The 26,599-nt window shown below is 33.3% G+C and overlaps 14 protein-coding genes across 14 annotated transcripts; 6 read left to right on the top strand and 8 right to left on the bottom strand. All coding sequences in view use genetic code 12, as the record gives it.

Annotated features, from left to right (window-relative positions):
* Positions 1–115: 115 nt before the first annotated feature.
* Positions 116–2,143, bottom strand: J8A68_003441 (potassium channel family protein; the record flags this gene model as incomplete). The annotated part of the gene is made up of 3 exons (XM_049407297.1): positions 116–1,088; positions 1,237–1,318; positions 1,528–2,143. The coding sequence occupies 3 exons, from the start codon at positions 2,141–2,143 to the stop codon at positions 116–118; spliced, it is 1,671 nt and encodes a 556-aa protein (XP_049263292.1).
* A 493-nt stretch (positions 2,144–2,636) lies between these two features.
* J8A68_003440 (cleavage polyadenylation factor subunit) lies at positions 2,637–3,617 on the top strand (the record flags this gene model as incomplete). Its single annotated transcript, XM_049407296.1, has 1 exon — positions 2,637–3,617. The coding sequence occupies one exon, from the start codon at positions 2,637–2,639 to the stop codon at positions 3,615–3,617; it is 981 nt and encodes a 326-aa protein (XP_049263291.1).
* A 113-nt stretch (positions 3,618–3,730) lies between these two features.
* On the bottom strand, positions 3,731–4,867 carry TIF5 (translation initiation factor eIF5; the record flags this gene model as incomplete). The annotated part of the gene is made up of 1 exon (XM_049407295.1): positions 3,731–4,867. One exon carries the CDS (start codon positions 4,865–4,867, stop codon positions 3,731–3,733), a length of 1,137 nt encoding a protein of 378 aa, XP_049263290.1.
* A 418-nt stretch (positions 4,868–5,285) lies between these two features.
* On the bottom strand, positions 5,286–8,309 carry J8A68_003438 (uncharacterized protein; the record flags this gene model as incomplete). Its single annotated transcript, XM_049407294.1, has 1 exon — positions 5,286–8,309. The coding sequence occupies one exon, from the start codon at positions 8,307–8,309 to the stop codon at positions 5,286–5,288; it is 3,024 nt and encodes a 1,007-aa protein (XP_049263289.1).
* A 1,395-nt stretch (positions 8,310–9,704) lies between these two features.
* On the bottom strand, positions 9,705–11,042 carry J8A68_003437 (uncharacterized protein; the record flags this gene model as incomplete). Its single annotated transcript, XM_049407293.1, has 1 exon — positions 9,705–11,042. The coding sequence occupies one exon, from the start codon at positions 11,040–11,042 to the stop codon at positions 9,705–9,707; it is 1,338 nt and encodes a 445-aa protein (XP_049263288.1).
* A 1,255-nt stretch (positions 11,043–12,297) lies between these two features.
* On the top strand, positions 12,298–14,607 carry GRR1 (SCF ubiquitin ligase complex subunit; the record flags this gene model as incomplete). The annotated part of the gene is made up of 1 exon (XM_049407292.1): positions 12,298–14,607. One exon carries the CDS (start codon positions 12,298–12,300, stop codon positions 14,605–14,607), a length of 2,310 nt encoding a protein of 769 aa, XP_049263287.1.
* A 153-nt stretch (positions 14,608–14,760) lies between these two features.
* Positions 14,761–15,663, bottom strand: J8A68_003435 (uncharacterized protein; the record flags this gene model as incomplete). Its single annotated transcript, XM_049407291.1, has 2 exons — positions 14,761–15,497; positions 15,594–15,663. The coding sequence occupies 2 exons, from the start codon at positions 15,661–15,663 to the stop codon at positions 14,761–14,763; spliced, it is 807 nt and encodes a 268-aa protein (XP_049263286.1).
* Positions 15,664–16,465: 802 nt separating this feature from the next.
* On the top strand, positions 16,466–16,859 carry RPL43A (60S ribosomal eL43 domain-containing protein; the record flags this gene model as incomplete). The annotated part of the gene is made up of 2 exons (XM_049407289.1): positions 16,466–16,500; positions 16,583–16,859. The coding sequence occupies 2 exons, from the start codon at positions 16,466–16,468 to the stop codon at positions 16,857–16,859; spliced, it is 312 nt and encodes a 103-aa protein (XP_049263285.1).
* A 322-nt stretch (positions 16,860–17,181) lies between these two features.
* On the top strand, positions 17,182–17,769 carry J8A68_003433 (ESCRT-II subunit protein; the record flags this gene model as incomplete). The annotated part of the gene is made up of 1 exon (XM_049407288.1): positions 17,182–17,769. The coding sequence occupies one exon, from the start codon at positions 17,182–17,184 to the stop codon at positions 17,767–17,769; it is 588 nt and encodes a 195-aa protein (XP_049263284.1).
* Positions 17,770–18,468: 699 nt separating this feature from the next.
* On the top strand, positions 18,469–20,187 carry URA7 (CTP synthase; the record flags this gene model as incomplete). Its single annotated transcript, XM_049407287.1, has 1 exon — positions 18,469–20,187. The coding sequence occupies one exon, from the start codon at positions 18,469–18,471 to the stop codon at positions 20,185–20,187; it is 1,719 nt and encodes a 572-aa protein (XP_049263283.1).
* Positions 20,188–22,130: 1,943 nt separating this feature from the next.
* On the bottom strand, positions 22,131–23,165 carry J8A68_003431 (uncharacterized protein; the record flags this gene model as incomplete). Its single annotated transcript, XM_049407286.1, has 1 exon — positions 22,131–23,165. One exon carries the CDS (start codon positions 23,163–23,165, stop codon positions 22,131–22,133), a length of 1,035 nt encoding a protein of 344 aa, XP_049263282.1.
* A 215-nt stretch (positions 23,166–23,380) lies between these two features.
* J8A68_003430 (uncharacterized protein) lies at positions 23,381–24,316 on the top strand (the record flags this gene model as incomplete). Its single annotated transcript, XM_049407285.1, has 1 exon — positions 23,381–24,316. The coding sequence occupies one exon, from the start codon at positions 23,381–23,383 to the stop codon at positions 24,314–24,316; it is 936 nt and encodes a 311-aa protein (XP_049263281.1).
* An 83-nt stretch (positions 24,317–24,399) lies between these two features.
* J8A68_003429 (mitochondrial 37S ribosomal protein mS42) lies at positions 24,400–25,179 on the bottom strand (the record flags this gene model as incomplete). The annotated part of the gene is made up of 1 exon (XM_049407284.1): positions 24,400–25,179. One exon carries the CDS (start codon positions 25,177–25,179, stop codon positions 24,400–24,402), a length of 780 nt encoding a protein of 259 aa, XP_049263280.1.
* Positions 25,180–25,382: 203 nt separating this feature from the next.
* On the bottom strand, positions 25,383–26,525 carry TIP41 (Tip41p; the record flags this gene model as incomplete). The annotated part of the gene is made up of 1 exon (XM_049407283.1): positions 25,383–26,525. The coding sequence occupies one exon, from the start codon at positions 26,523–26,525 to the stop codon at positions 25,383–25,385; it is 1,143 nt and encodes a 380-aa protein (XP_049263279.1).
* Between the last annotated feature and the right edge of the window lie 74 nt (positions 26,526–26,599).

The raw sequence follows: 26,599 nt of genomic DNA, 5'->3' as shown, positions 1-26,599 counted from the left end.
AATTACATTAGTAACAGCTTTATCTACATGTTGGAGGTGATAGATGTTTACTTGTAATATAACATCATTAAGAGTAGTCTTCGTAGAAGTCTTTCTAATGGCTATACGTGTCTTTCTATTCAACAGGTGATCCATCTGATTGATCTAATTGTTCCCAGGCTTCAATTTCAGCATCAACAAGATTCTTTAAGCTTTCTTCAATTTTAAAATAGAGTCTTAAAATAAGATAATTTGGTTCTTTTAGTGGCAATCTTAATGGAGAATTGTCACTTAACCAAAAACCATCAGCGACTTTCTCATTACTACGGATGGCTTCAATTTCATCATGATCCAAAACTTCCAAAATCTCCTCCCATTTCTTTTGATTGTATTTTTTAAGTGGATTCTCGATAGAGGCGGTAATTAATGGTTTTAATTTCTCAAGAAAGATTAGTAGATCTTCATGAGCTTTCTTCTTTTCTTCCGCTCTATTGATGGCTGACAGCTTGAGAATGCCTAGTTTCTTTTGATTATGACGCTTGGCTTGGAGATGCAAATGTTGTAAGATTGCGTTTGGATCGCTTTCTTCTTCCAAAGTTTCTAGTTCTTCTTCCTCATCTGGTCTTTGGTCAGAATCAACAATTTTGCTTTCAACACTAGATTCATCATCTGATGATTGTTCTTCTTCCCGTTGTCTCTTTTTGAAGTGATCAACTTCATGTTCTTCAACTCCTCTTTTGAATATCCATTTTGAAAAAAGATAACTCGTATGGTTAGACAATTCATATAATTCATCCCCGAAATCCGAAACCAATATAGTCATCAAAGGAACAGCGCCAATTGCCCAACATACAAAAACCATCCTTCCAAAACTTGTCTCAGGTACAAAATCTCCATATCCGATCGTTAATAATGTCATAAAACAAAAATATACCCCTTCGAAATACGTCCAATTTTCACTTGTGGAAAACACCAAAGCACCCAACAACCAAAATCCAATAAATATAATGCTAATGATCAAGAGGGAAATCCTGATTTGATTCGATTTGACCCTGGTTCTGATATGTCTCATTTTATGAAATGCTTGGTCTGGTGTCAAGAATTCATTCCTATTCTTTAGTGACTGCAATGCTTTGAGGCGTTCCTTTTCAATGCGATGCCAAAAGATGACTGGTCTCCCCAGGGATAGTACGACTCCCCTGATTGTGGTCACAATTAACCCCATAAGTATGAGCCCGACGATTGACAATATCATACACATAGACCGAGAACCTGCACTTATTGGCACGGTATTTCCATATCCAATGGTTAGGAATGATGAAATGCAAAAGAATAATGACTGACCGTAGGATATATTCGCGATCAAATGAGCCATTATTATTGTGTTTATGATTGTCCAGACAACAAAGATGATGGTGAATAACATTAATGTGCGTTGTTTATGATTGAGATTGAACGTGGCCGGGTATTTGTCGAGTTTGTAACCGATGAAGTTTATTGATAGGATTAATGTGCAACAAAAATAAAAGAACGACGTAAATACTGCACAATAAAACCCTTCTGAACGACCAGCCTGTCCTTCAAGGCGTTTGTTGGCGATAAGGATACCAGCCACTAAAAATATGGAAGCACAAAACCAGGATATTATTGAAATACATTGACTAATTAGGTATTTGACTGTACCTGAAAAATTCATTAATAAAGAAACATTACCCAAAATTCCCAAGGCTAATGAAATTGAATTCATAATTATGACTTTATTATCGTCTTTAATAAGTTTCTGCAGGACTGAATCAAATTTCCATTTCTCCATGATGGAGATTATTCCAAGCATGTTTGCAAGTGGGCCCAAACATGCCACAATTAACGGGAAGTAAGATGAGATTAAGAACCACAATACAAAGTAATCGTCACCTGGTTGCACTCGTAAGTTTATAATTGAGAACATGGGAACTTCTAATACATTTGAAAAATCAACGGGCGGATTTGTTTTTGAATGATCTGTATCAACTGCTATTTCATAATTATGGTGTAGTAATGGGGTAAGCTTATCTTGATAGTTTTCTATACGTTTTTGGGTTAGTTTGGTAAAATAGGTTTGGTGAGGTTGTAGTTGAGACTTAACTGTGTGGATACTTTCCTTAAATTTATTTGTCAGTGACATTGGCTTGAAACATTGCAAATGAAGTACCTCGTGAAAGAGAATCAAAGTATGATCCCTTGGAATTAGATGCAAGAATACTACATTTACTTCTTGTTGCTATGGAAATTCAAAGAGCAACTTTAGGGCAATATAAATTCAACCAATCGATTTCATAAGTCAGATTGCCTCTGAAAGAAGTATGGCAATTTTAAATACTACTTTATACTTCTTAGGTTTTAATAAAGGCTTTTCGGTCGTAGTTGAGCATTGTTTCTATAATGATTTAATCTGTATAATAGGTTTGCTGAAGACTGAGATGTTAACTTAACAACTTCCACGACACCCATGGATTGCGCTTTTGCAACCATGCCAAAAATAAAGCGCGCGACATAAATCATTACGACATATGTCGTTTTAAATTTATACCAAAAAATCAAACATCAAAAATTCCAATTCATTAATCATCATCATCTCATATTTATCAGAATTACAGAAATAGCGTAGAATACATACAATGGCACATTCAGATGACGAAGATGCTTTTCTCTATGGATCAGATGATGAAGATGAACATATAACAAAAAAACAAAAAGTGTCACAGCAAGCAGATGAAGAAATAGATAATACAGGGCAAAAAGAACGACTGGAAGAGAAGCAAATAGAGCAAGCAGATGAAGGTGAAGGAGCAGAACAGGAGGCGAATGAAGAAGAAGAAGAAGAGGACGATGATGACGAAGAAGAGGAAGAGGAAGAAGATTCAGACGATGATATTGATATTATAATAGGTGACACTGCGCCCAAAACATTGTCTCTCGTGCCAGGCAATGACATACTATCCGAAGTGGTAGATACTGACGCCGAGAAAGACTCAGGAGTTGCGACCACTACTACAGTTGTAGCCAATGATGGATCTACTTCTACAATTGACATAAATGCAGTGGGAGAATATGAAGGTAAACCAATAACTCAGTTGGATTTAGAAACATTGAAAGATAAACCCTGGAGAGCACCAGGGGTGGATATTTCTGATTATTTCAATTATGGATTTGATGAATTCACATGGACAGCATATTGTTATAAACAAGATAATACCAGAGGAGAGTTCAATCCACAAAAAGTCATGGCTGATATTATGAAAGGTGGGGCTGCAACTCCCGCAGGAATGCCACCAATGGGTATGCCTCCTCTAGGAATGATGCCACCGGGTATGAGTATGCCACCTGGTATGCCACCGATGCCACCAGGTATGAGTATGCCACCTGGGATGAGTATGCCCCCTGGTATGAGTATGCCACCAGGTATGAGTATGCCACCAGGTATGAACATGCCACCCGGGATGAGTATGCCACCAGGTATGACCTTGCCTCCTGGAATGACTATGCCTCCAGGTATGAGCATGCCAAATTTACCTAATATGTCAAACTTTAATCCTTCAGGAGCAAATATGCCCAACTTTCAAAAATTCATTCTGCCCCAACCCCCAAATCAACGATAAAAAGTTTTAACTCTGTACTATATTTAGGATTTATTTGTATATATACACAAAATGAAAGAAAATACTATACATAAAAGCAAGACAAACTACTATTCAATATTTTTGCGAATAATTTATTCTTCGTCACTTTCTTCTTCAGCTTCTTGTAACCATTTAGTAAATGGCTTAGCAGCCTTTCTAACCTTTTTAGAAACATCCTTTGGAACGTATTTCTTTGATACTTTAGTACCCCAAGAAATCAAAGTTTGTTCACTTATTAAATCCTTATCATAGAATTGATGTAAGATTTTTGGAAGTTGAGGAATTAAATCTGGTTTTTCTAAACCAAGGAATCTTTCCAATCCACCCAAGAAAGCCATTTCAAATTCATCATCACCATTGATTAATTTAGCTAATAAACCAATATGAGGTTCGATTTGTTCTAGTATATCGTCATCGAATAAGACTTGGGCCAAAACTTGGACAGTTTCCGGTCTATCAGCAATATCTAATTCAACAATCTTCTTATAAATTTCAACATCAGAAGGCAACTTTTCTTTCGAATCTTCTGCTTCACTTAATAACCATTCACCAAGATCGTTGAACTTATTTTCAGTCAAAGTCAATCCTTCTAATTCTCTTGCTCTTGCAGCAACGGCTTCTTCGGACATGTCAACAGCCCAGTCATCATCCTTAACTACAACTTCAGCTAATTGGGCAGCTTCGGCATTAATCTTCTTAGCTAATAAATCATCATCATCATCAACTTCATCAGCACCACGACCACTGACATCTTCTTGAGATTGAGTTTGTTGGCCGGCAGCAATATCAGAAATCGATTTCCCACCACCGACAACATTAGCAGTAGCAGTTGCTGATTTCTTACCCTTCTTTTCAGGTGGGTTCTTGACGATATATGCGTATAATTTATGTTTTGGTTCAATATGAGTTATTTTACCACATGCTTTACAATCTCTTTCTAAAGAATCTTTACCCTTTAAGACAATTTCTGTTTCTGGATTCTTACAAGATCCACACAAGACGAATTTATTAATGAATCCATCAAGAGAATCTTGTAATTCATTAGTGTCATGGGCACCATTAACCAAAAATCTTTCCCCAATTTGAGTTTGAGCACCTAATTCATACCCAAAGAATTTGACTAAATATGCGGGTGGTCTATTTAAGGCACGAGCAACTTCAGCAAGATTGACAATGGCAGTTTTGATACCATTACCTCTACCTTCAGTCTTGGACTGAATTGGAGGCATCTTATAACGGTAGAAAGGATCCGTATTATCACGACAGATATTTATAAATGACATTTTCGTATACTGGTCTCTTGCTATCAAGTGTGTGTTTAATGAACCATTCATAAATCAAATATGATTTGTACGATTCTTTTTCAGTATGAGTAGTGGAAAACTGGAAAATTTTTCCAATGAGTTGAGCACGTGATTTGTATATTTGCCACCGCACGTCCCCCTACTTTAATACCGAAATGGCTGCAATTTAATCTATTCCATCAACTATTTATACTAAATTATGAAAATTATCTATTACACATTACTAACTAAAAACTCATTTTATATAAGATATATAAATACGTAAAAAACTTTAAATAAACAAAACCAAAATAAAAAAAGACAAACAAATTTTCATGTCATACGTTCACCTATGTTTTAAATTTTATTGCATATACAGCTCTCTTTGAATAGTTGGAGTACCTGGATTTGAATTATATCCCAATGCTGCAGAACTCAATGATAATTGTTCCAATTGTTGCATGACCATCATATCCTGTTGTGCCTGTTGTTGTTGTTGTTGCTGTTGTTGCATTTGTTGAGGATTAAACATCTGTTGTTGTTTCAAATATGGAGGAGGGGCATTCAAGACATATGGTTGCATTTGTGGCATATATTGCTGTGGAGGCTGTTGCTGTTGCTGTTGCTGTTGTTGTTGTTGTGGAGGTGGGGGAGGCATGTAATAATGCTGTGGTTGCATGGGAATCGGAATTGGTTGTGGTCCTTGAGGATATAACATGTCATGTTTACCTCCATTTCTTATTCTTCTATTACGTTTCATGTTGTTTGGATTACTTCCATTTCTATTTAATCCACGGTTTGAAATTCCAACTTCATCCATTAATTTTTTGTAGTTTTGGAAATTGACAATTGGTAACTCTAATAAGATTCTTCTTATTTCATTGATATGAATCTGGGCAATGTCATGTAAGGTTGGATTACTTAATATTTTATAAATAAATAAAGCACCTGAACTATTTTCATTTTCTTGTAAGATATATTCCAAATTTTGTGGTTTAAAAATCTCATCAATAATAATTTGTCTTGTTTTAGTTTCAGTACGATTATTCAAGATTTTCAATATTGTTAAATTGGCTAATTTATGAATACATAAAGATTTCAAATGAGGCAAGAATTTCTTTGTCAATAAATCAATCTTTGTTTCAGAATCATTGAAAGTATCCAAAAACCAAGTAATCAATAAACTTCCATTTGAATTCACAACCAATTCATTAGCATATTCAATAATTAACCCCGCGACTAATAAAACTTGTTCTTGAGAAACATATCCTTCATGATGAGCACTTTCTAAAATCGTACGAATACATCTAGCTCCAAATCTTCCAAAACTAATTTCCAAAAATCGATGTAACATAGCTTCAATTACAAAATCATTAAATGGTGATTTGAATTTAATACAACCTTGAATAACATAATTCCCAAATTGATCATTGAATAATTTGATAGCATATGGTTTCAAACTAGCTCCAATAAGATACATTTGTTGTTTATCTTCATGACATAAATTAATAATCTTTTGAATTGCCCAAGTCCCATTCTTATGAATACTCAATTGTGTCAAATATGGAGCAATTTCTTTCACCATCATTAATTTAATTAAGGGAGATTCAACCAATGTGAATAATTTTTGAACAATGGTATTACCTAAATAATCATAACATAATTCCGGTAATTCATCCAACATCGCAAGACATAAGGCTTCTAATTCCAATTGAGTCATTATGGTTTCTCCAGGTTCCATGAAATATCCATTAATATTCCCCCCTGCTAATGTAGCTTCATTATTTTCTAAAACTTTTCTCAATTCTCTTAATTTAGGTGAATCAAATTGTCTTAATGGAATTGGATCAGGTAAGGGGCCAAAATTATCTTGGAAATTTTCATCTGGATATGCAATACATTTATTAATCATGGAGATAATCTTGTTAACGTCGGCATTATGGGATAATGTATTTGCTGCTTCGATTAATCTAGGCTGAATTCCTGTTATATCAGTTGGACTTGGTTTCTCGGTATTTGATGCTCCAGTATGAGCTGTAGTAGCAGGCACAGGACCTGCACTGACTTGTTGTGGGGCTTGAACTGGTGGAACTGACACATTCGAAGAAATAGTTGAAGTAGAAACAATAGCAGGGGGAGGTACTGAATTAGTTTCGGATTGAATTTTTGCAAAGGCAACATATAAAGTAACTCCAGAAACGATTTCTAAATGATTAAAATTTGCTTTTAATGTCATGGCAATGTCGACAGTTGTACATTCAACAAGAGCCAATTTTGAAGTAGTTGTAGTTGTGACTCTAATACTATAAACATTTCCGAATGATCTTTGAGTACCCAAAGAATTTGCCAATATGGAATATAACTTGGTGGAGTCAATGAATAAAGGTAAATTATCAAATAAAAGATATTTGGTAGGACCTAAACTTGGATTTTCAAAATTTGTTGTGATGATTAATTGACTAAAGTCGAAATCATCAATCAAAACAGGTTGGTCACGCGATTGATTTTGTTGTTCAATAACAGGAGGGAATTGTTGTTGTTGATGTTGTAAGATGGAAGGAGGTGAATTCTTCTGATATGAATGATTAGCGTGCTGCTGTTGTTGATAATTGATTTGTTGTTGTTGTAAACTTGCTTCTGGGATTGTAGGAGTAGTACCCGAATAAGTTTGCGATCTATGTCTAGGTATGGATGATTGATTGCTATTCATATTCATCATTAAATTATCTAGTAATGCATTCATATCAGTATTCTTATTGGATACCGTGGCAAATGGTGATGATAAGACTCTATTTGGTTGAGGTTGTTGTTGCTGTTGTTGCTGTTGGGCATCCGCAAATGAATGGAAAGTAACACTAGGTATTGCTGCTGTAGTGGTATAGGATCTGTTTCTATTATTAGTTGAGATATCCATTGGTGCTGAAGTTGCAATTGAAGAAGAATTCACTTGTGAAGTTGAACGAGTATGTTGCAGTTGTGCACTTGATGGGGTTAACATAGGAGTCAAGAAATTGTTATTTGGATCTGAATGCATACTAGTTAAGTTATCATCATTCCAAATTGAATTTGCTGAAAATAATGAGCCTGATCTGACTCTTGTATTATTACGAGATCCAATACCAGTTTGATCATTAGGTGATGAGGATGTAGTTGCACCGGCACTGCTTAATCCCATTGACATAGAGTCGACAGATAATGATTCTTGATTGGCAATGTTCAATGGGGAATTGGATAGGGACTTGTAACCATTAAGGATTGAATTTGGACTCAAGAAAGATGATGGTAAAGTACCTGCTCTACTTCTATTTCTGGTTGATTGATTTTGTACTAGTGATTGTTGAAAGGATGGTGAGATATCATTGATCTCTGGTATATTAAAGTTATTCATTGTGATTTCATATATATATGGAAGTCAAAAAGGAATGGGAAAATGCAATGCAATGAATGAAATGATTATTTATTAATTAAATTAAAGTTAAAGTTAAAAGGATTGGACTAATGAAAAACTCTTCTAAAACACCAAAATCAAAAATTATTATACAAAAAAAAGACGGCAACAAATGAAATGAAGGTTGTAATTATTAATAGTAAGTGTGATACTAATAGTAGTAGTAGGTAATAAAGAAAAAGGTAGTGTATAAGTGTATGAAACAAACAAGTAGTATTAATAGGTAAGTGGTTAATTTAATTGAAATCCTAAAATGAAAAAAAAAAAAAATCTAAAAAATGGAGAGAGAAATTTTGTTGAACTTTTTTTGGTTTCTTTCTTTCCCGTTCTAAATCTATTTATTGTATGAGGGAATAAAGTTCTGTGCTGTCTAATTAAATTAAAAAAAGATTTTAGATAGAACGACGTCGGCAGTAGAAAAAAAAATAAAATTAGACTTATTAGAGAGAGAATGTCTCGGTCAGTGGTACAAAACAAAAAAAATTAATTTATTACTTTCTACTGACGGGGCGAATGAATGATCATGTGGTACCACAAAAGTTTAAAGTCAAAACATTTATCACTGACCCAATTCTTTTTTTTACCCCTAAATATAAACTTCAAATGCATGTATGTAAATTAATGAGAAAAAAACTCAGCCGAATTGTAATTTTAACAAATAAACAAAATTTGCTCAACAGCGTTAATGTTAATTAAGATTATTGTTAGAAAAATGGGCTAATCGTATGTCGATCACTTTTAATAAAACAATCGTCTATTCAACTGTTAGAATTAAATTTTACTTGAACAAATTATTTTTCAATTGTCTGGGGAAATAAATAATTGAGACAGAATCAAAACTTACACAAAAGCAATATTTCCCATTGTTTGATTTCTTTTTAATTTTACTCCTATTTTTTTATTTCATTCTATTTTTATTATGGTCTTGTTTGTTCAGGCTCTGTTTACAACGTTTATTGTATTGCGACAACTACAACGCCCACGCGGGCCCAAATATCATTAATTACAATTGGATATTGATCTACGATTTAAAAAGGCTGCAAATTCAGTCTATCAGAATATTGTATGGCAAGCTCTCTATACAAAAATGTACATAATAATTCGTACTTATATTTGGTTTTGGGTTACCATTCTATTATTTTTCTTAGCGAGTTTGTCGTATGACGGAATATTCTAATTGATTCCCGTCTACGAGTTCTGCTCCCCTCTTTTATTTAGCAAGAGTATGAGACGACTACTCTCTCTCTGTCTCTCTCTATGTCTTCGTATCCTCCACCCCTCCCCCGCCCTCCATTCTGCGCAAAAATACATCCGATAATTTTTTCAAAGCATTCATTAACTTTGCAGCAATTTCGGAAATGCATTGCCATCTTTTGCAAACACAATACATCTATTACCATGACTAATATAACCTCTTACTTTTTTCAGTGCAATTAAATTAGCCAAAATACATTCAATTTCATCTAAACTTGTATTATAACTATGATTATTGGCAAAATCGAATTGTGTTTCATTGTTTTTATTATATTGCGAAAATTCAAATGCTAAATGAAATGCACTTAATGCGATAATATATGTATTTGGTTTAAATTCATTAACAATATTATATGTCTTTTTCACTAAGCTTAATTGACAATACATTCTTAATTTCTCAATCAAGACATATAAATGATTTGTTAACAATATTGTTTGGAATTTTTCCATACATTCATTAAATTTGGCTAAATTACCTTCACGTATAGCCTTAAAGATATTATCTCGATACATAACTCTCAAATTAGGATACCTTAACCAAAAACTCTTTACGGGCAATTTCCCGCAATTATACAACTTTAAAGGTAATAACAACATCATTATTTGTTGTGTTTGTTTATTCTTCTTCAGTTGATAATCCCCCAATATATCCATTGCTTTATTCAATTCTATTTCACTCTTCACATATTCACCATTGTCTAAATACATCAATCCTGAATAGTATAGATACATAATTGAATGTTTCTTATTGGAAATTGAACTTCTCATATTTGGTAATTCAAGCCTTGTATCATTCAACGTTTTTTGAACTGATTTTGCTAAATCAAGCTTCCCCAATTTAAAATAAATTCTAATCAAAATAGCTAAAAAATAATAAACATCAACTCGTTTACTGTTTCTTAAATCAGGATTCTTATCATTCAAACATGTAGTGAAACCTTTATGTATAGTAATTGATAAAGTTTCTAACCCACTTCTTTTTACTTTCATTTGTTCATTCATATCCATTTCAATATCTTGAAATTCGAAAATCGCAAGATCTTCAGGATCATTCATTTCTTTCACTTTATATACCGACATCAACTCTCCACAAGAATTTAATACCGGAACATTAATCCAATTGGTATGTTTATCAGCAGCTCGTAATAATGAAAGCACTAATTCATTGAAACAATCAAATGCTCCTTGTAAAGATTTCTCAATATATACAACTTTCATCAACTTTAAATAATTCTTAATCACATCACCAAATCTCTCGGGGGTTTGATAGAGATCGAAGTCACTAGGTTCGGGGAATTTGGATCTTATTTCACCTTGTGGTCGTGCTGGATTGATAGTTAGACATTCTTTTAATGTAATTGCATCCTGATTGAGTACGGCTCTATTCACTTGTTGGATATAACTCGCTAGGTCAGACATTGTTAGATGTATTTATTTAAGGAGGTGAGATCTATTGAAGTGGGGATGATGATGATGATTGAACCTTGATGAATTTGGATAGATTTGATGAGTATTTTGACAACCAATTTGAGAGTTTTACACGACCCTCTTTGTCCTTTTTTTTTGACAACCAAGACAAAATTGGTTGCAAAACTTTAAAAGAATAGCACTACTCTCTATAATTTCAAGAGGTTTAAATATTTTGGTGTACCCTGACATTTGCATAGCTGGAGAGTACTACAGTTTATAATTGGGCTAGGTTGAATCTCGGTTTATTTGATTATCAATCCTTGTTTCTGCCGTTCCACAGAGCCGTCCTTTTTGGTTCCTTTAGACGAGAACTAGCCATCCAGAAAGAATATACGATACTCCAAGGTATACACGTTCTAGAAGAATATAGCAAATCAGTGTATATTCCAAACAGTCTTCCTCCAAGGTGTTGATATAGTACAGTCATTTATCTACAAGCCATTTCATCCAGGCTGTATAGAACGATCTTGCGTATTTTGAGAGATATCGCCCTTCCTTCTCCCAACTGCCAAATCTCCGTCACAGGAAGATTCACAAATCAGATTCAAGAATTTGCTGATATTTAATCGATAAAGAGAAACTTATCTTCCGATTGCCTAATTTAGGACTCAGAAAACTCTTGATTATAAACAAATTTTATATCTGGTCGTGTGCTACTCGAAACCAAAACTTTAAATTTTATTACCAAGCCCAGAAAATCCAATTAACCTTCCAACCCTCCAACCTAAAATTAACTATAATAATTGTATAAACTGTCATCCCTACACATAAATTTTACTTTGCCCTTAACCACCTTTTTATTAGATATCAATTTGTTTATACAAGAGACAACGATAGAAATTGGAATATCCTAGTGCAAATATTACACAGTTGCATTGATTCACTCATATTATTATAAGAATCGTTCTCAAAAAGAAAAAAAATCATCCATTTCAAGTATAAACGGGAAGTTTTACAATATCATACCACAGACATCATTTCCTACCTACCTACCATATTTTCCGCCACCCATCATCTAACGGATTTATTTTTTTTAGTCATCAACAATCCAAAGAGCATTTCTGGCATTTTATCTGTCGTCAATCAATCAAAGCATAAAGTGTGTGTTTCGTAAATACCACAAAAAGGGCGTTTCTGAACACAAATAAATTACACCTCATCCATCTCACTTGCATTCTATAAGTCATCATCAATAATACCTAACATGAGTTCTCCCACTAGTCTAGAAGAATATTCAAATCACAACAGTCCAACTAAGACGTTGCTGCCTGGAATAAACAACATCAACCACAATGGCAACGGCAACAATAATGGAGGTCATCTGAGTAATGGCGCGTATAATAATCACCATTATAATGACTTTGAAATGGATAATGAAGGTAATGATTATGAAGAATTAAGAAGATCTCTTGTGGTGAAGAGAAGAGCATCTAGCCTTCAACGAATTCCTCAACAAGGATCAGCATTATATGGAAATGGGAACCAATCAGTTGTTCCTATGGATTCATTATTAATATTACCTACAGAAATCTTATTACAAATATTTCATCATTTGGATAGAAAGGATCTTTTTAATCTATTAACAGTTTGTAAAGAAATTGCTGATTTGATTATTGAAATCTTATGGTTTCGTCCCAATATGCAAAATGATATTTCATTCAAACAAATCAGAAAAGTAATGGCAATACCACGAGAGAAAACCCATTGGGACTATAGGCAATTTATAAAAAGATTGAATCTTTCCTTTATGACCAAACTTGTTGATGATGAATTATTAACTTTATTTGTTGGATGTCCTAAATTGGAAAGATTAACTTTGGTTAATTGTGCAAAATTAACTAGAACTCCAATAACTCAAGTATTACAGAATTGTGAACGATTACAATCAATCGATTTAACAGGTGTAACTGATATTCATGATGATATCATTAATGCATTAACTGAAAATTGTCCAAGGTTACAAGGATTATATGCCCCTGGATGTGGTAATGTTTCCGAACAAGCAATAATTAATTTATTAAGATCTTGTCCAATGTTGAAAAGAATTAAGTTTAATTCAAGTAATCATATCACCGATGAAAGTATATTAGCAATGTATGAAAATTGTAAATCATTAGTGGAAATTGATTTACATGGTTGTGAATTGGTTACTGATCAATATCTTAAACAAATATTTTTGGAATTAACACAACTACGAGAATTTAGAATTAGCAATGCACCAGGAATAACTGATAAACTATTTGAATTGATCCCAGAAGGATTCTATCTCGAAAAATTAAGAATTATTGATATAACCGGTTGTAATGCCATCACTGATAAATTAGTAGAGAAATTAGTTCAATGTGCTCCAAGATTAAGAAATGTGGTGTTGTCTAAATGTATGCAAATAACTGATGCATCATTACGAGCCTTGAGTCAATTAGGGAGAAGTTTGCATTATATTCATTTAGGTCATTGTGGATTAATCACCGATTATGGAGTTTCATCACTTGTGAGATATTGTCATAGAATTCAATATATTGATTTAGCATGTTGTTCACAATTAACTGATTGGACGTTGGTTGAATTGGCAAATTTACCAAAATTAAGAAGAATTGGTCTTGTTAAATGTTCATTAATTACTGATTCGGGTATATTAGAATTAGTTAGAAGAAGAGGTGAACAGGATTGTCTTGAACGTGTTCATTTATCATATTGTACGAATTTAACTGTTGCTCCGATTTATTTATTGTTGAAAAGTTGTCCAAAATTAACACATTTATCACTTACCGGTATATCAGCATTTTTAAGAAGAGAAATTACTCAATTTTGTCGTGACCCACCACCTGATTTTAATGAACATCAACGGAGCTTATTTTGTGTTTTCAGTGGTCATGGAGTTTCTCAGTTACGTAACTATTTGAATTCAGCTATGGAAGAAAGAGCCCACCCTGTTGAAGGGGCTGATTTCCGAGCATTTCTTCTTGAAAGAAGAAGGAGAAGATTATTAGATGGAGCTGATTTGGCTAATACTATCGAAGCTGATACTGAAGAATTGAATCATCTTTGGGCAAGACAGGGTGGATTAGGATTATTGCTTAATGATCAACAACAGCCCGCACAGGGACAGCCACAACCACGTGCACAAGCGCCAGTTGAACTTCAACAACAACGACAACAACGGCAATTACGTCAAGATCTCAATAGACAACTTTTCCAAGAAGCTGTAGAAGGAAATATAACTCCTGAAGCAATGAGAGAGAATTTTGGCCGCATGGTTTGGACTGATCATATAGATACAGAGAATATTTTAGCAACCCAATTCCGTCAGTTTACTCAACAACAACCGCAACAACCGAGCCAACGTCAACAACAACAGCAGCAGCAACGAATTAATCCTCAGAATGCTCCCCAAATTACTCAGCCTGCTGTTTTTCCTAATGGAGATAATCAAAATATACCTTTGATAGATGAGGATGATGATGATGAAGATGTTGAAATGGAACAAGTTGATCTTTTTCCACGTACACGGTAATTTAATAAAATTGGGATTTAAATTTGATTTGATAAAATTTTATGTGCCTTTATTAAGGAGCAGTGCATAAGGTATTATGAATATACTATATACATATCTAATTCTATTATTCTATATAATTTATTCTAATGAAGATTTTATTGCGTTTTATTTTTAGAGATTATTAAGTTTGTAATCTAAACATTCGACAAATTCTGGTATTCTTATAGAAGATTCACGAGCTAATATGGCAAGATATCCCTTGTTTGAGAAATTAGTTGGATCGGTAGGAGTATGAAGATTGAGCGAGTTTATGGGATGGAAGCTATTATTTTGAGAAGCACTGGAGTTAGGAAATAGAACTTCAAGTTCAGCTTTTACTGAATCATCAATTTCAGATAGTAGGGAATCACTAGAAGGATGAATATTTTCTTTATTGATGTTAGTCTCATTGACAGCAGCTTTATCATCATTGATGCTATTATATCTTTTAGATTGCTTATGTATTAATTCACAACTTGTATTCTTTGATAATTGACGTTTCCTGGATATAGAACTCTGTATTGGAGTAGTAGTTGCTATAGCTGAATTGGAGGACTCTTGAATAATTTCTGAATAATTAATGAATGAATTTATATTACCATCACTTGAACTTCTTTGAACTTCTCTAATCTCTTCAGCATTTGCCTCATTAACTGATCTTCTAATTAATAATTCTAACAGATTTGATAAGGAAGAATTTGTGAATATATTTGAATTAATTTCAGCGGTAGTTGCAACAGTATTGAAATGATTTAACATCGATCTAGGAGTATAATCATCGAAATTATCATTATCATTTTCATCTTCTCTTTCCATCAATATTGAATTAGTAACAGCAAATGCGTGGTCAAAACTAAGTGAATTAGTTGCTATTCAATGTTAATAATTTGTTATCTTTGTAATGGTTGCAAAATATTTGTATGACATCGCAGCCTAGAGAAAAATTGCATTGTTAATTAACTTACTTATGGATGGACCAACTGATAGTAATGATCCAATCGTAATACAGTGTGAATTCTCTTCCGGTTGACTCATGGTTTGGTTACCACTTTTATCAAAAAAAGGGATGTTGGTTGGTTGTTAATTTCGTTCAATTGTTTTTTAATATAATAATTTCTAGATAAGCGATAAGCTTTAAAAACGTTTTTGAGGCATCAAATTGAGGGTTGGTGCCCTAGAAGTACTCAAATTTCACGTGACAAAGGATTTCTCAGAAAAAATCCTTTTTGAGTTGTGCACGCCAAACGAAAAAAAATCCCACTAACAAATTGTCTTATAGTGAGTGAACACTAACATTAAAAGTATTGTGCGAAGTATCTCATACAAAATTGGTTTACCTGCATATTAACCTCAATTAATTTTCCAAAAGCTCAGTGAGTTTGACTAACCAAAAAAATTTTATATTAACGAAGTTTTTCATTTTCTTTTAGGTCTTGTTAATACCCTATACTTACTATACAAAAATGTATGTGATAACATAGATATGAAAGATGGAAGTCCCCAGAAGGCAATGATTAATGTAAAGGAGGGAAGGCAGGCAACGACAATCTGTATGAACGGAAACAGCCATCGATTTATGCGAGAATATTATTGAAAAATTTTTAAACGACTACGACCAAACATACATGTACTTCAACTATATGAGAAACAAAGGACTTGTCAAAAGATTATCCTTAAAAGATCGATAAGAGACATGAGCTTGATACATTGTCAGACGATCTTATTGTGGAAATTCTAGAAGTACTATGATTTTATCTATTGCAACTACACGTAGCTTGGGTCATCACTTCCTGTGCCGAGCTTTAATTCATAACTTATTTTGCAACATTCAAGTCACATGGAATCTACTATAATAATCAAAGAGAGTAGAGTGTTTATCCTTTTATCAAATCTTTTACATGCCTTGGGGAATAATACTTCAAATTGAACAATAATACTAACATTTACATTATAGGACTAAAAGAACTAAGAAGGTTGGAATTACTGGTAAATTCGGTGTCAGATATGGTTCTTCTTTAAGAAGACAAACCAAGAAGTTGGAAGTCCAACAACACGCCAAGTACGATTGTTCTTTCTGTGGTAAGAGAACCGTTCAAAGAGGTGCCACTGGTATCTGGAACTGTAAGTCTTGTAAGAAGACCGTTGCTGGTGGTGCTTACACTGTCTCTACTGCCGCTGCCGCTACCGTCAGATCCACCATCCGTCGTTTAAGAGAATTAGCTGAAGCTTAAATTAAGTTATTATCTTTTATATATATATCTTAATATCTAATGTATTTTTAGTTTTGGTTGATAAACATCTTTTTAATGAAGATAGGAATAAAACACAGCATAATTCACGGTTAACATAATTAATGAAACACTTCAACATTGTAGTTAGGGAGCCATCTTGCCCCTGTTATTAAGTTCATTTTTCACACTCTCTTTTCTAAGCTGGCGAGTGTACGCCCCCGCGGCCAGCCCACAAAAAATGCGCACCCAGAGATCAATATGAATTGTCCACTCGATTTAACACTTATAACAAGCATTACGATTATACATAAGCAAATCAACTATGACAACGCCGGAATTTGAGTTTCCAAAGATCCATGCGTTCCCACCACTTTATACAAAACAACCGAACTCTACCATTCTATCACAGCAACTTGAATCATGGTGTAACATTATTCTACAATATTGTGAATATTACAAAATAACAACATTAACAATCGAAGGACTACCGAAACATTCTCAATTATTAGTGGACGTTACATCACTTCCTCGATTATTCGAAAACAAGACCATTAGCAGACAAGTCAATCATGATTTCAAATCTCTAATTCTTTCTACATTAATTCATAAAAACAAAAAAGCTGAATATATAAATCCAAAGAAACCGGAATTAGGTATTTTCATATATTGGAGATCTCTTGTTGATTGGGGTGATTTGTTATATAGTCATATAGATGATACTGGTCAATTAGGAACAATTTTGACAATTTATGAGTTGACAAAGAGTGAAGATGGTGGGTTACCTGAGAGTTTAAAGAATTTAGATCAGGAATTTTTGATTAAGATTGTTAAAGGACATTTAATGAAATTGGGTAAAGCCCAAATATTAATGGATGAGAATAATGAGATTGGAGGGGTGAAGATTGTATAGAGATTTTTTAATGTTTAATAAATTTTACTGCATTTTATTAGAAGATAGAGTAGACGATTTTGCCGTGGAGTCTTTGTCTTCAATGATTATGTCATTTGTAAGATAAGACCGGTTCCTTCATCCTTCATTTGGATGAAGGAATGGCACATATCAAGTTAAGATTTTCATTATCTGCTAAATCTAGGTACCTCAAAGACAATTTTTAGTTTATCCCCATGTCTTTTTGATTGATGGTGTATAATTTAGCAAACAAAATAATCCAAGAAGCATATGAACGTGATCGGTACATATTATTTCCTAATCGGGAAATCTACATGAAATCATCTCTTCGCGCGTGGCTTTTTTTTTCTCGCCTTGGCTCATCTCTTTCTCTTCTCTTCTCTTCTCGTGGGAAACCAATCTCGCCATGAAAGTAAAAAAATTTCAATGTTTCTTTTTCCTACTGGTTTATGTTTCTTTCTTCTTCCCGCTTAAATCACTATATTTAAGAGGGCAAAGTTGTATATATATTAAACCATCTAATCAACCTTGATAGATAAAAACATCCTTTTTAAACCATTTTCCCAATTCATAAAAATTTTGACGTGTTTTTCTTCCATATAGAATTCAAATCCTAGACGTGTCAAAACAATTCAATAGCCTTCTTTTAACCTCTTAAAACTACTCAAAAGTTACATTTATAATCTATAAAGCGAAAAGATGAAATACGTTGTTGTTTCTGGTGGTGTTATTTCCGGTATCGGTAAGGGAGTCATTGCATCTTCTACTGGGTTATTACTTAAAACCTTAGGTTTACGTGTTACTTCCATTAAGATTGATCCATACATGAATATTGATGCAGGTACTATGTCTCCGTTGGAACATGGTGAATGTTTCGTGTTAAATGATGGTGGTGAAGTTGATTTGGATTTAGGTAATTATGAACGTTATTTAAACATTACCTTAACTAGAAATCATAATATTACTACTGGTAAGATTTATTCTCATGTTATTGAAAAGGAAAGAAATGGTGATTATTTAGGTAAGACTGTTCAAGTCGTTCCTCATATCACTAATGCCATTCAAGAATGGATTGAACGTGTTTCTAGAATTCCAGTCGATGACACCGGATTAGAACCAGAAGTATGTATTATTGAATTGGGTGGTACTGTTGGTGATATTGAATCTGCTCCATTCGTTGAAGCTTTAAGACAATTCCAATTCAGAGTCGGTACTGATAACTTTGCCTTGATTCACGTTTCTTTAGTTCCAGTTATCCACGGTGAACAAAAGACTAAACCAACTCAAGCTGCCATTAAGGACTTAAGATCTTTGGGTTTAACCCCTGATATGATTGCTTGTAGATGTCAAGAAGAATTACAAGTTGCTACTATTGAAAAGATCGGTATGTTCTGTCATGTTGGTCCTGAACAAGTTATTGCTGTTCATGATGTCAATTCAACTTATCATGTTCCATTATTATTAAAACAACAAAAGATGATGAAATATTTGACTAAGAAATTGACTATTGGTCAAGTCCCTAAAGAAGCTGCTATTAAAGGTGAACAATTATTAAGCAAATGGAGACAATTAACTACCAGTCATGATAAATCTTTTGAAACTGTTACTATTGCCCTTGTTGGTAAATATACTCATTTACATGACTCTTATTTATCAGTCATTAAATCCTTGGAACATGCTTCCATGAGATGTCATAGAAGATTAAGAATCGAATGGGTTGAATCTTCTAATTTAGAAGAAGAAATTAGAAACACCAACTTATCAGAGTATCACAAGGCATGGCATCATGTTTGTCAAGCAGACGGTATTTTAGTTCCAGGTGGATTCGGTTCTCGTGGTATTGAAGGTATGATTGCTGCTGCCAAATATGCTCGTGAAAATGATATTCCATACTTGGGTGTCTGTTTAGGTTTACAGGTTGCTGTTATCGAATTCGTTAGAAATGTATTAGGTAAAGAAGGTTCTACTTCTATGGAATTTGATAAGACTATTGAAGAAAAGGATGCTTCTGTTGTTTATATGCCAGATGTTGATCAAGTTAAATTAGGTGGTACAATGAGATTAGGTATTCATGCCACTAAATTTGTTGCTGATTCTCATTGGTCTAAATTAAGAAAATTATATGGTGATGCTGATGCCGTTTATGAAAGACATAGACATAGATATGAAGTCAATCCATTGTTAACTGAAGAAATTGAATCTCATGGATTGAAATTCATTGGTAAAGATGAATCTGAAAAGAGAATGGAAATGATTGAATTAAAAGATCATAAATTCTTCACTGGTACTCAATATCATCCAGAATATTTATCTAAAGTATTGGATCCTTCAAGACCATTCTTAGGTTTGGTTGCTGCTGCTTCTGGTATTTTAGATGACGTCTTACAAGAAGATTTGAACTATAAAGGTGAATTCTAAACTTTCCCTCAAAACATATTTTGGCATTATTTTTATTTTTATTTGTATACAATTTTGTACTTTAAATTATCAATTATTTTAATAAATCATAGAACATAAAATTATTTAATTAACAACACAAATGTATACCTTGATCCGTTGATTACCGAACATATTTTAGAGAAAGAGTTTAGTAAATGTCGTCTCTTTTTTCATATCATCATGCACACTATTTTCTTCGCTTAATAACGTATTTTCCTGTCGAATTATTTTTTATGCACTTATGCTTGGAAAAGCGCAATTTTAACTGATATTTATGGGTCCGACCACCATTTTTGGTGATTCTTAATGAATATGCACCTTTCGGACTTAAGATCAGTTATTATACTAAAGACAATTTTGGCTCAATGTTTGGTTCCAGTTTAGAGAGGTGTTTTTTTGCATATTAATCAAAATATAAACTCCGAAACTTGCGTCGCTTCAGTTGGGCTCTTTGGTCCGGTTGGTACAGCTCCGTTGTGGCTACTAAAGGACTAACAAAATGCCAATATAAACTCATTATCTATAGCTTTAGGCTTCCTGTTCTTCTGTCTTGACGCAATTGCATAAAAAGGTCACTTGAGCAATATAAACATCCTTCAGGGTTATGCAGCGTATTGCCTGATCAAGCTCCTAAGTTCAAAAACAAAGGTAGGAGTATCTGAATCCGGAGTGACTGAAGAGAATGCTATAAGGTTTCTTTTGGCATGACGTAATGATGGAACATGTCAAATTACTCATTCCATTTTGCTGTTCCTGCGGTTGTGAATTTGCTTCATACTGATTGCGGCATTTTTTCTTTGATTGCTGCAAAAAATCTATGACAAGAACAAAGAAGGAAATGATTGCAACCCATTAAAAATAGGTGAGACTACATAGAAACAATGACAAACATGCAACTGAAGGTTTCTTAAAATATTGCAGATAAAGAGCAAATTCAAGATATATAATAGCTCAATCGAACTAAATCATTAGAATCTGAAAGCAAGCACAGCCCAACAAAGAAAATCTATAAATACCCCAGGACTGTACCACATCCCCATATTTCCCTTTCTTTAGATCACCAAGAAATTACATATACAAAATGCATCACAATTTAACTAACTTTACAGAAAACCCAGCTTGTCAATGTTCACCAGATTGCAAGTGTCCATCAAAGGATAAGTGTGACTGTGTCACTAAGGTAAATGATGATTAACTGAATAATAATAATAGCCTACTGATAGTTCAAGATGCTCAAGATTTTTGTTACCTTACTTGAAAGATAGGTTTTATGCTATGAATAGGTTTATAGGTTGAAGTTAATAAATCTCAAGTCTAAGCTAGTTACTTTTCTCTACTTGTTGTAGAAATAATTCTACGAGGGTTCGGTCATTTTCTAGACCTCTTGACCTGCCCAGACCATAATTTGAATCTACTTTGATCCAATATAGTACAAAATCTATTGGGGTGAAGCATTGCGATTGTCGGGATGTTCCGTCCGAGGGTATATTCCCAGGTAACAGTTTCAGTCGCAACCATTGCTAAATAGAAATATTAACAGTCATGGGGCTGCCCGCCATATTTACAATAAACCGCAATTGTTGCGGTGTTTATCTCCTTTCATCGAATCCTACAATTCCTATAAAGCTTAGAACAATTCCGTGGAAGTAAGTACTTCCCATTATCTCCCTGTAGTTATCAATCCTAGAACATCTAAAAATGTCACTTCCAAAAGGTTGCAACTGTAAGAATCCAAGCTGTAAATGTGAATCCAGGGAATCCTGTCATTGTCCAGGCAAAGGATGCGATTGCTCGCCAAAATGTGAATGTCCCTCCAAAGAACAATGTGATTGTATAGGTTCTTAAGTATAGATGACTCAATATGAAAAAGTAAGTAGTATTTAAATAGGAGATTAATTTACGTATATTTATCGATCTTATGTCTATTTATCTATTTCTACATTTGATAAATCGACATTGAATTCCTTTAATTTGGCAGTAGCTAATTTGTTTAACTTTTCATTATTGCTCAAGTAATCTTTGACTTCTTTATCATTCAATTTGGATAATTTCTCATTAAATGGTAATTTTGTTATCATAAACAAACCAACCCAACTTTTTACATATTTATCATTAATTTCAATACTAGCAAGATAATTATCACGAGAATTAATTATGGTTTCTAATACAGCGTATAATTTATCCTTTTTCTCACTTTTTAATTGATGAATCTCTTGTAATGCTTTATAATAACTAACTAAACCAACTTTATAAAATATTGGATATGCATTAGGTTCATGTAATAATATTTCTTTAAGACAATGTATTGATTTATCATAATGNTGATGAATCTCTTGTAATGCTTTATAATAACTAACTAAACCAACTTTATAAAATATTGGATATGCATTTGGTTCATGTAATAATATTTCTTTAAGACAATGTATTGATTTATCATAATGACCAACTTTTTGATATTCATTAGCTAATTCAGCCCAAGTCATCAAATCACTTGGTTGTAGATCTAAATAATAAATTAAATTACGAATATAATTATCATTATCCAATTCATTGGCATTATTTCTACTAAAAGTTGTCAATCTTCTAGAAAGGTTTAATTCATCAGGTTGTTGAGTTAATAATTTGCTAGCAGATTGAATATCACCTAAAGCTTCATAATAAATTGATTGTAATACTTTAATTCTTTGAGATTTTGAAGAAGCAGTTTTACCAAATTGATCTAATAATCGATCTATTACTGCTTTGGCTTCTATATCATGATTAGTTAATATACAAAGATAAAATTCTAATTCATATAAATTAAATAATTCAATTGAATCTAAAGAATCTTTATGAAATATTAAGAATTCATTTAATTCTTCATAAAGAGATTTCAATTGTTGAGGATTGAAATTAGCAAATGTTCCCGATTGAGCAATTAATAATAATTTCTTCTTAATTAACGTTGGATCAGTCATTGTACTGTGATGTGATATGATGGTTATTGATTTTTTACTGGGTTCTAACCAAAGGGTTTAATGAATCTTAAAAGTTGATGGCTGTTCTAATTTTTTGCTGTTCTCACCCCTGTATATTGTTTGGATATTTGGAGATCAAAGAGATTTAAAGATCGGGATGAAATTTATTGTTGATTACTTCAGAAGGTCAACAGAAAAAGAGACTAACCAACAGAATGTCAGAGGAATTAGGCGATGCGTGTGATTCATTGTTAGACACGACTTCCATACTATCACATACTTATGGTATACCTAAGATTGGTATATCAACATCTCAAGATATAAGACAATCAAAGACGCGTCAATTAGAGAATGAATATTATACCCAGTATCAACAATTAACTCATAAAGTTAATAAGATAATGTATTTGAATAAACTTAAAGAAATAGATGATGAGCCAATAGATAGAATCCTAGTTGATTCAATTAGAGCTAAATATCCATATATTCATGATGATGAATCATTAGAAACATTTCTTAAAACTCAAAATGATTCAATCAAAACTGATAAATTATTAAATCGATATTTATTAATGACATTACCAATACTTCGTTCCATATATCAACATGATTCTGAATTCTTATCAGATTCAGAAAGGGTGATATTGTCAAAATTAAAGACATTGTATGATGAACAAGATGGTTTAGTATTTAAACTTCTTAAACAACGAAAGAATGCTCAAGAAAAAGAAGAGAAACAAATTGATCAATGGTATGAATTGGGAGAATTGATTAGTGAACAAATCCTGCCATTACTTAAATTATCAAATGAATTGAATGTAGAATTACACGAAAGTAATCAAGAATATGTTGATTTGAAGGAACTGAAAGTGGAGGAAGGGTCTGGTAATAGAATGCAAGTAATTGAACTTGTAAATAATTGGAGATATCTTGATAGATTAATTGATGTGATTACCCTTATGATAAGTAGTTTACCTATCAATTGGTATGAAGATCCAGTATTACTTGGTATAATGAATGATTGTGATAAATATTCACAACGATTGAAGAAATTACAACTGATTATAAATGCTGAGACAATAGGAGTTTGTACAACTCAAGAACTCTTTGCTCTTGAGTTTAATGAACTTGGTTTCAATCTAACTGATTGATACTTTTATTCTTCTAATTACAAGTTGATTTTAATGATTATAATGACCAATCTATATGAATTATATACAAAACTTTTTAGATCTTAAACTTGGAAGAATCTCTTGTTAATAACATTCCAATCTATACAATCCCATACTCTTTCCAAATATTCTTTCTTACCTCCAAGACCATAATCTTTAATATATGATTGATCCCAAAAACTTATAGCCAAAATTGGTAAATTATAATCACGTTCTCTCTTGGCAGCTCTTTCTTTCAAGTTTTCTAAATATTGATAGGCACTTTCATCAACACCACCATTCAAGTCCAATGATTGGTTCTTTCCATAATAGTATGGTGTACCATCATTATTACATTTAATTATTTGGAATGATTTATAAGGGGTTTCAACTAAAAACACCCATCCTTGTCCAACTGAATTCTCAGCCAATGTCAACATCTTTTCCTTGAGAACACTGATATCAGGTATGTCATTACGTATCAATCTATCCATAATGAATCTGGATGGTCTAGTTAATTGTGCTTCTTCTTTATTTGCCAATTGTTCAAAGAAGAAATGATTGTTGTGTGCTTGAGATGCATAATGGAATACATGTTGATTGACTGGTTGTTTGGCAGTATTAAGTAAGATTTGATAAGGACTTCTGGTTTCATTGGCAGTACCATTAGTCAAAAGGGTTAAGTTCTTAACGAGATAATCTTGATAGTCAAACCAAGCCATTCTGGTTTGTTCTTGGGAATAAAGACCGTTGATACCTGCATCAACTTTTTGAGTTAATCTAGGAACAGTATGTACAGATCTAAAGTACTGTTTGCATATTGGGGTGCAGTGTCTGGCAGCTTGCCTACTTGATGTGAACATGACTTGTTAATGTTTTATTTAGACCCCTTTTCAAAAAGTACTGTCTTCAACTGGTTTCTTCTTTTTACAACTAAACTGGTGAAAAAAAAAATTTTTTTTTCTTCAATCTGAATGGTAACTGATATGCGGCGCTTCCATTTTAGAACTATACAGCCTGTATGGTGATAATTATTACTATTTATTAAATAAAGAAGAATGGGAGTCTATTTGTTAGTTTCTACAACTTTACTAATCACAGGAATGTTTGCTGATACCCAATCCGAATCCCTTAAGAATTTCTTAGGATCATTTCCAATTTTTGCCATTGTTGCTTTCTTTAATAAATCATCATAAGGGAATTCTTGTAATTTAATTTCTCTCATTACCAAATCATTTTCAAAATCAATGAAGACTCTCGTATCCCGAACTCTAAAAATCACATTATCTATCCGAAGGAAAAACCTAACCAATAATAACAAACAACTAGGCATTACTCTTATCTTATATGAAAGCATCAGAATCCCATTATCCGCCAATTCATCTTCAAATAAAATTGACTCATCAAAAAACAAAATCGGATCAGGTCGTTTTAATTTCTCAATCGGGATATCTTCATCCGTTTCCTTAAATTCTAAATTCCTTACAGTCCCGGTGTAATTAGGTGAATATGTCCAATCATAAGGCTTTAACACCACATCATTATTCTCCGTCAAATCACTAATATCTTTCTCGATCTTACTTTTAGCCTGTCTCTTCCTCCTCGATTCAAGCCACAGTTCATGATAACTCACTTTTAAATGACTCTCATCATCCAATGAATCTAACGCATCTAATGCATTGAATTCAATACTGCCTCCCGTGGGTTTATTCACAAGTTTGACTAAATTATTCCCAAAGATCATCTCGGGTAATGGGAATTCATATCGTGATTCCAAGGAATCTAGTTCTTGGGAATTAAGGATTGGTTTTTTGATCGTATAGATATTCCAATTGTTTACGGTTATAGAAGGGACATCTTGAATGGGGAATGAGGATTGTGGTGCTGGGATGACTACTTTTCCACAATGAGCACATTGTGGATTCTTACAATCTGAAGGAACTGATATTTTGGAATTATGTTGAAGGTGATAATGAGTGGATGATGGGGTCAGTGGGAATGATGATGCCATGGAGGAGGCAGTTGGAGTGGGTGCTGGTCTTGATGTATTGGGCATAGCGGAAGTTGCTGGAGCTGGTGGGCGTCTGCCCAGCGTGTGAAGTTTGACCATTTCTCTGGCTGAATTTACATGTACTGCATGGATACCGGGTGAAGCTCGTTGTGTTGGTTTGTTAAAAACAGGTTGTTTATTCTCATTATTGTCACTCATTTTCACAATTGAAGTATAATTATGAGTTTCTCTGTCGGTTGAACTGGTAAAGAATATGCAGAAAGAAAAGTGCC

The sequence above is a fragment of the Hemisphaericaspora subhashii genome, assembly GCF_019202705.1.
Source record: "Hemisphaericaspora subhashii strain CBS 10753 chromosome Unknown scaffold107, whole genome shotgun sequence".
Classification (NCBI taxonomy): domain Eukaryota; kingdom Fungi; phylum Ascomycota; class Pichiomycetes; order Serinales; family Debaryomycetaceae; genus Hemisphaericaspora; species Hemisphaericaspora subhashii.
The sequence above is the reverse complement of the archived record's forward strand: the minus strand, read 5'-3'. Positions and strand labels throughout refer to the sequence as shown.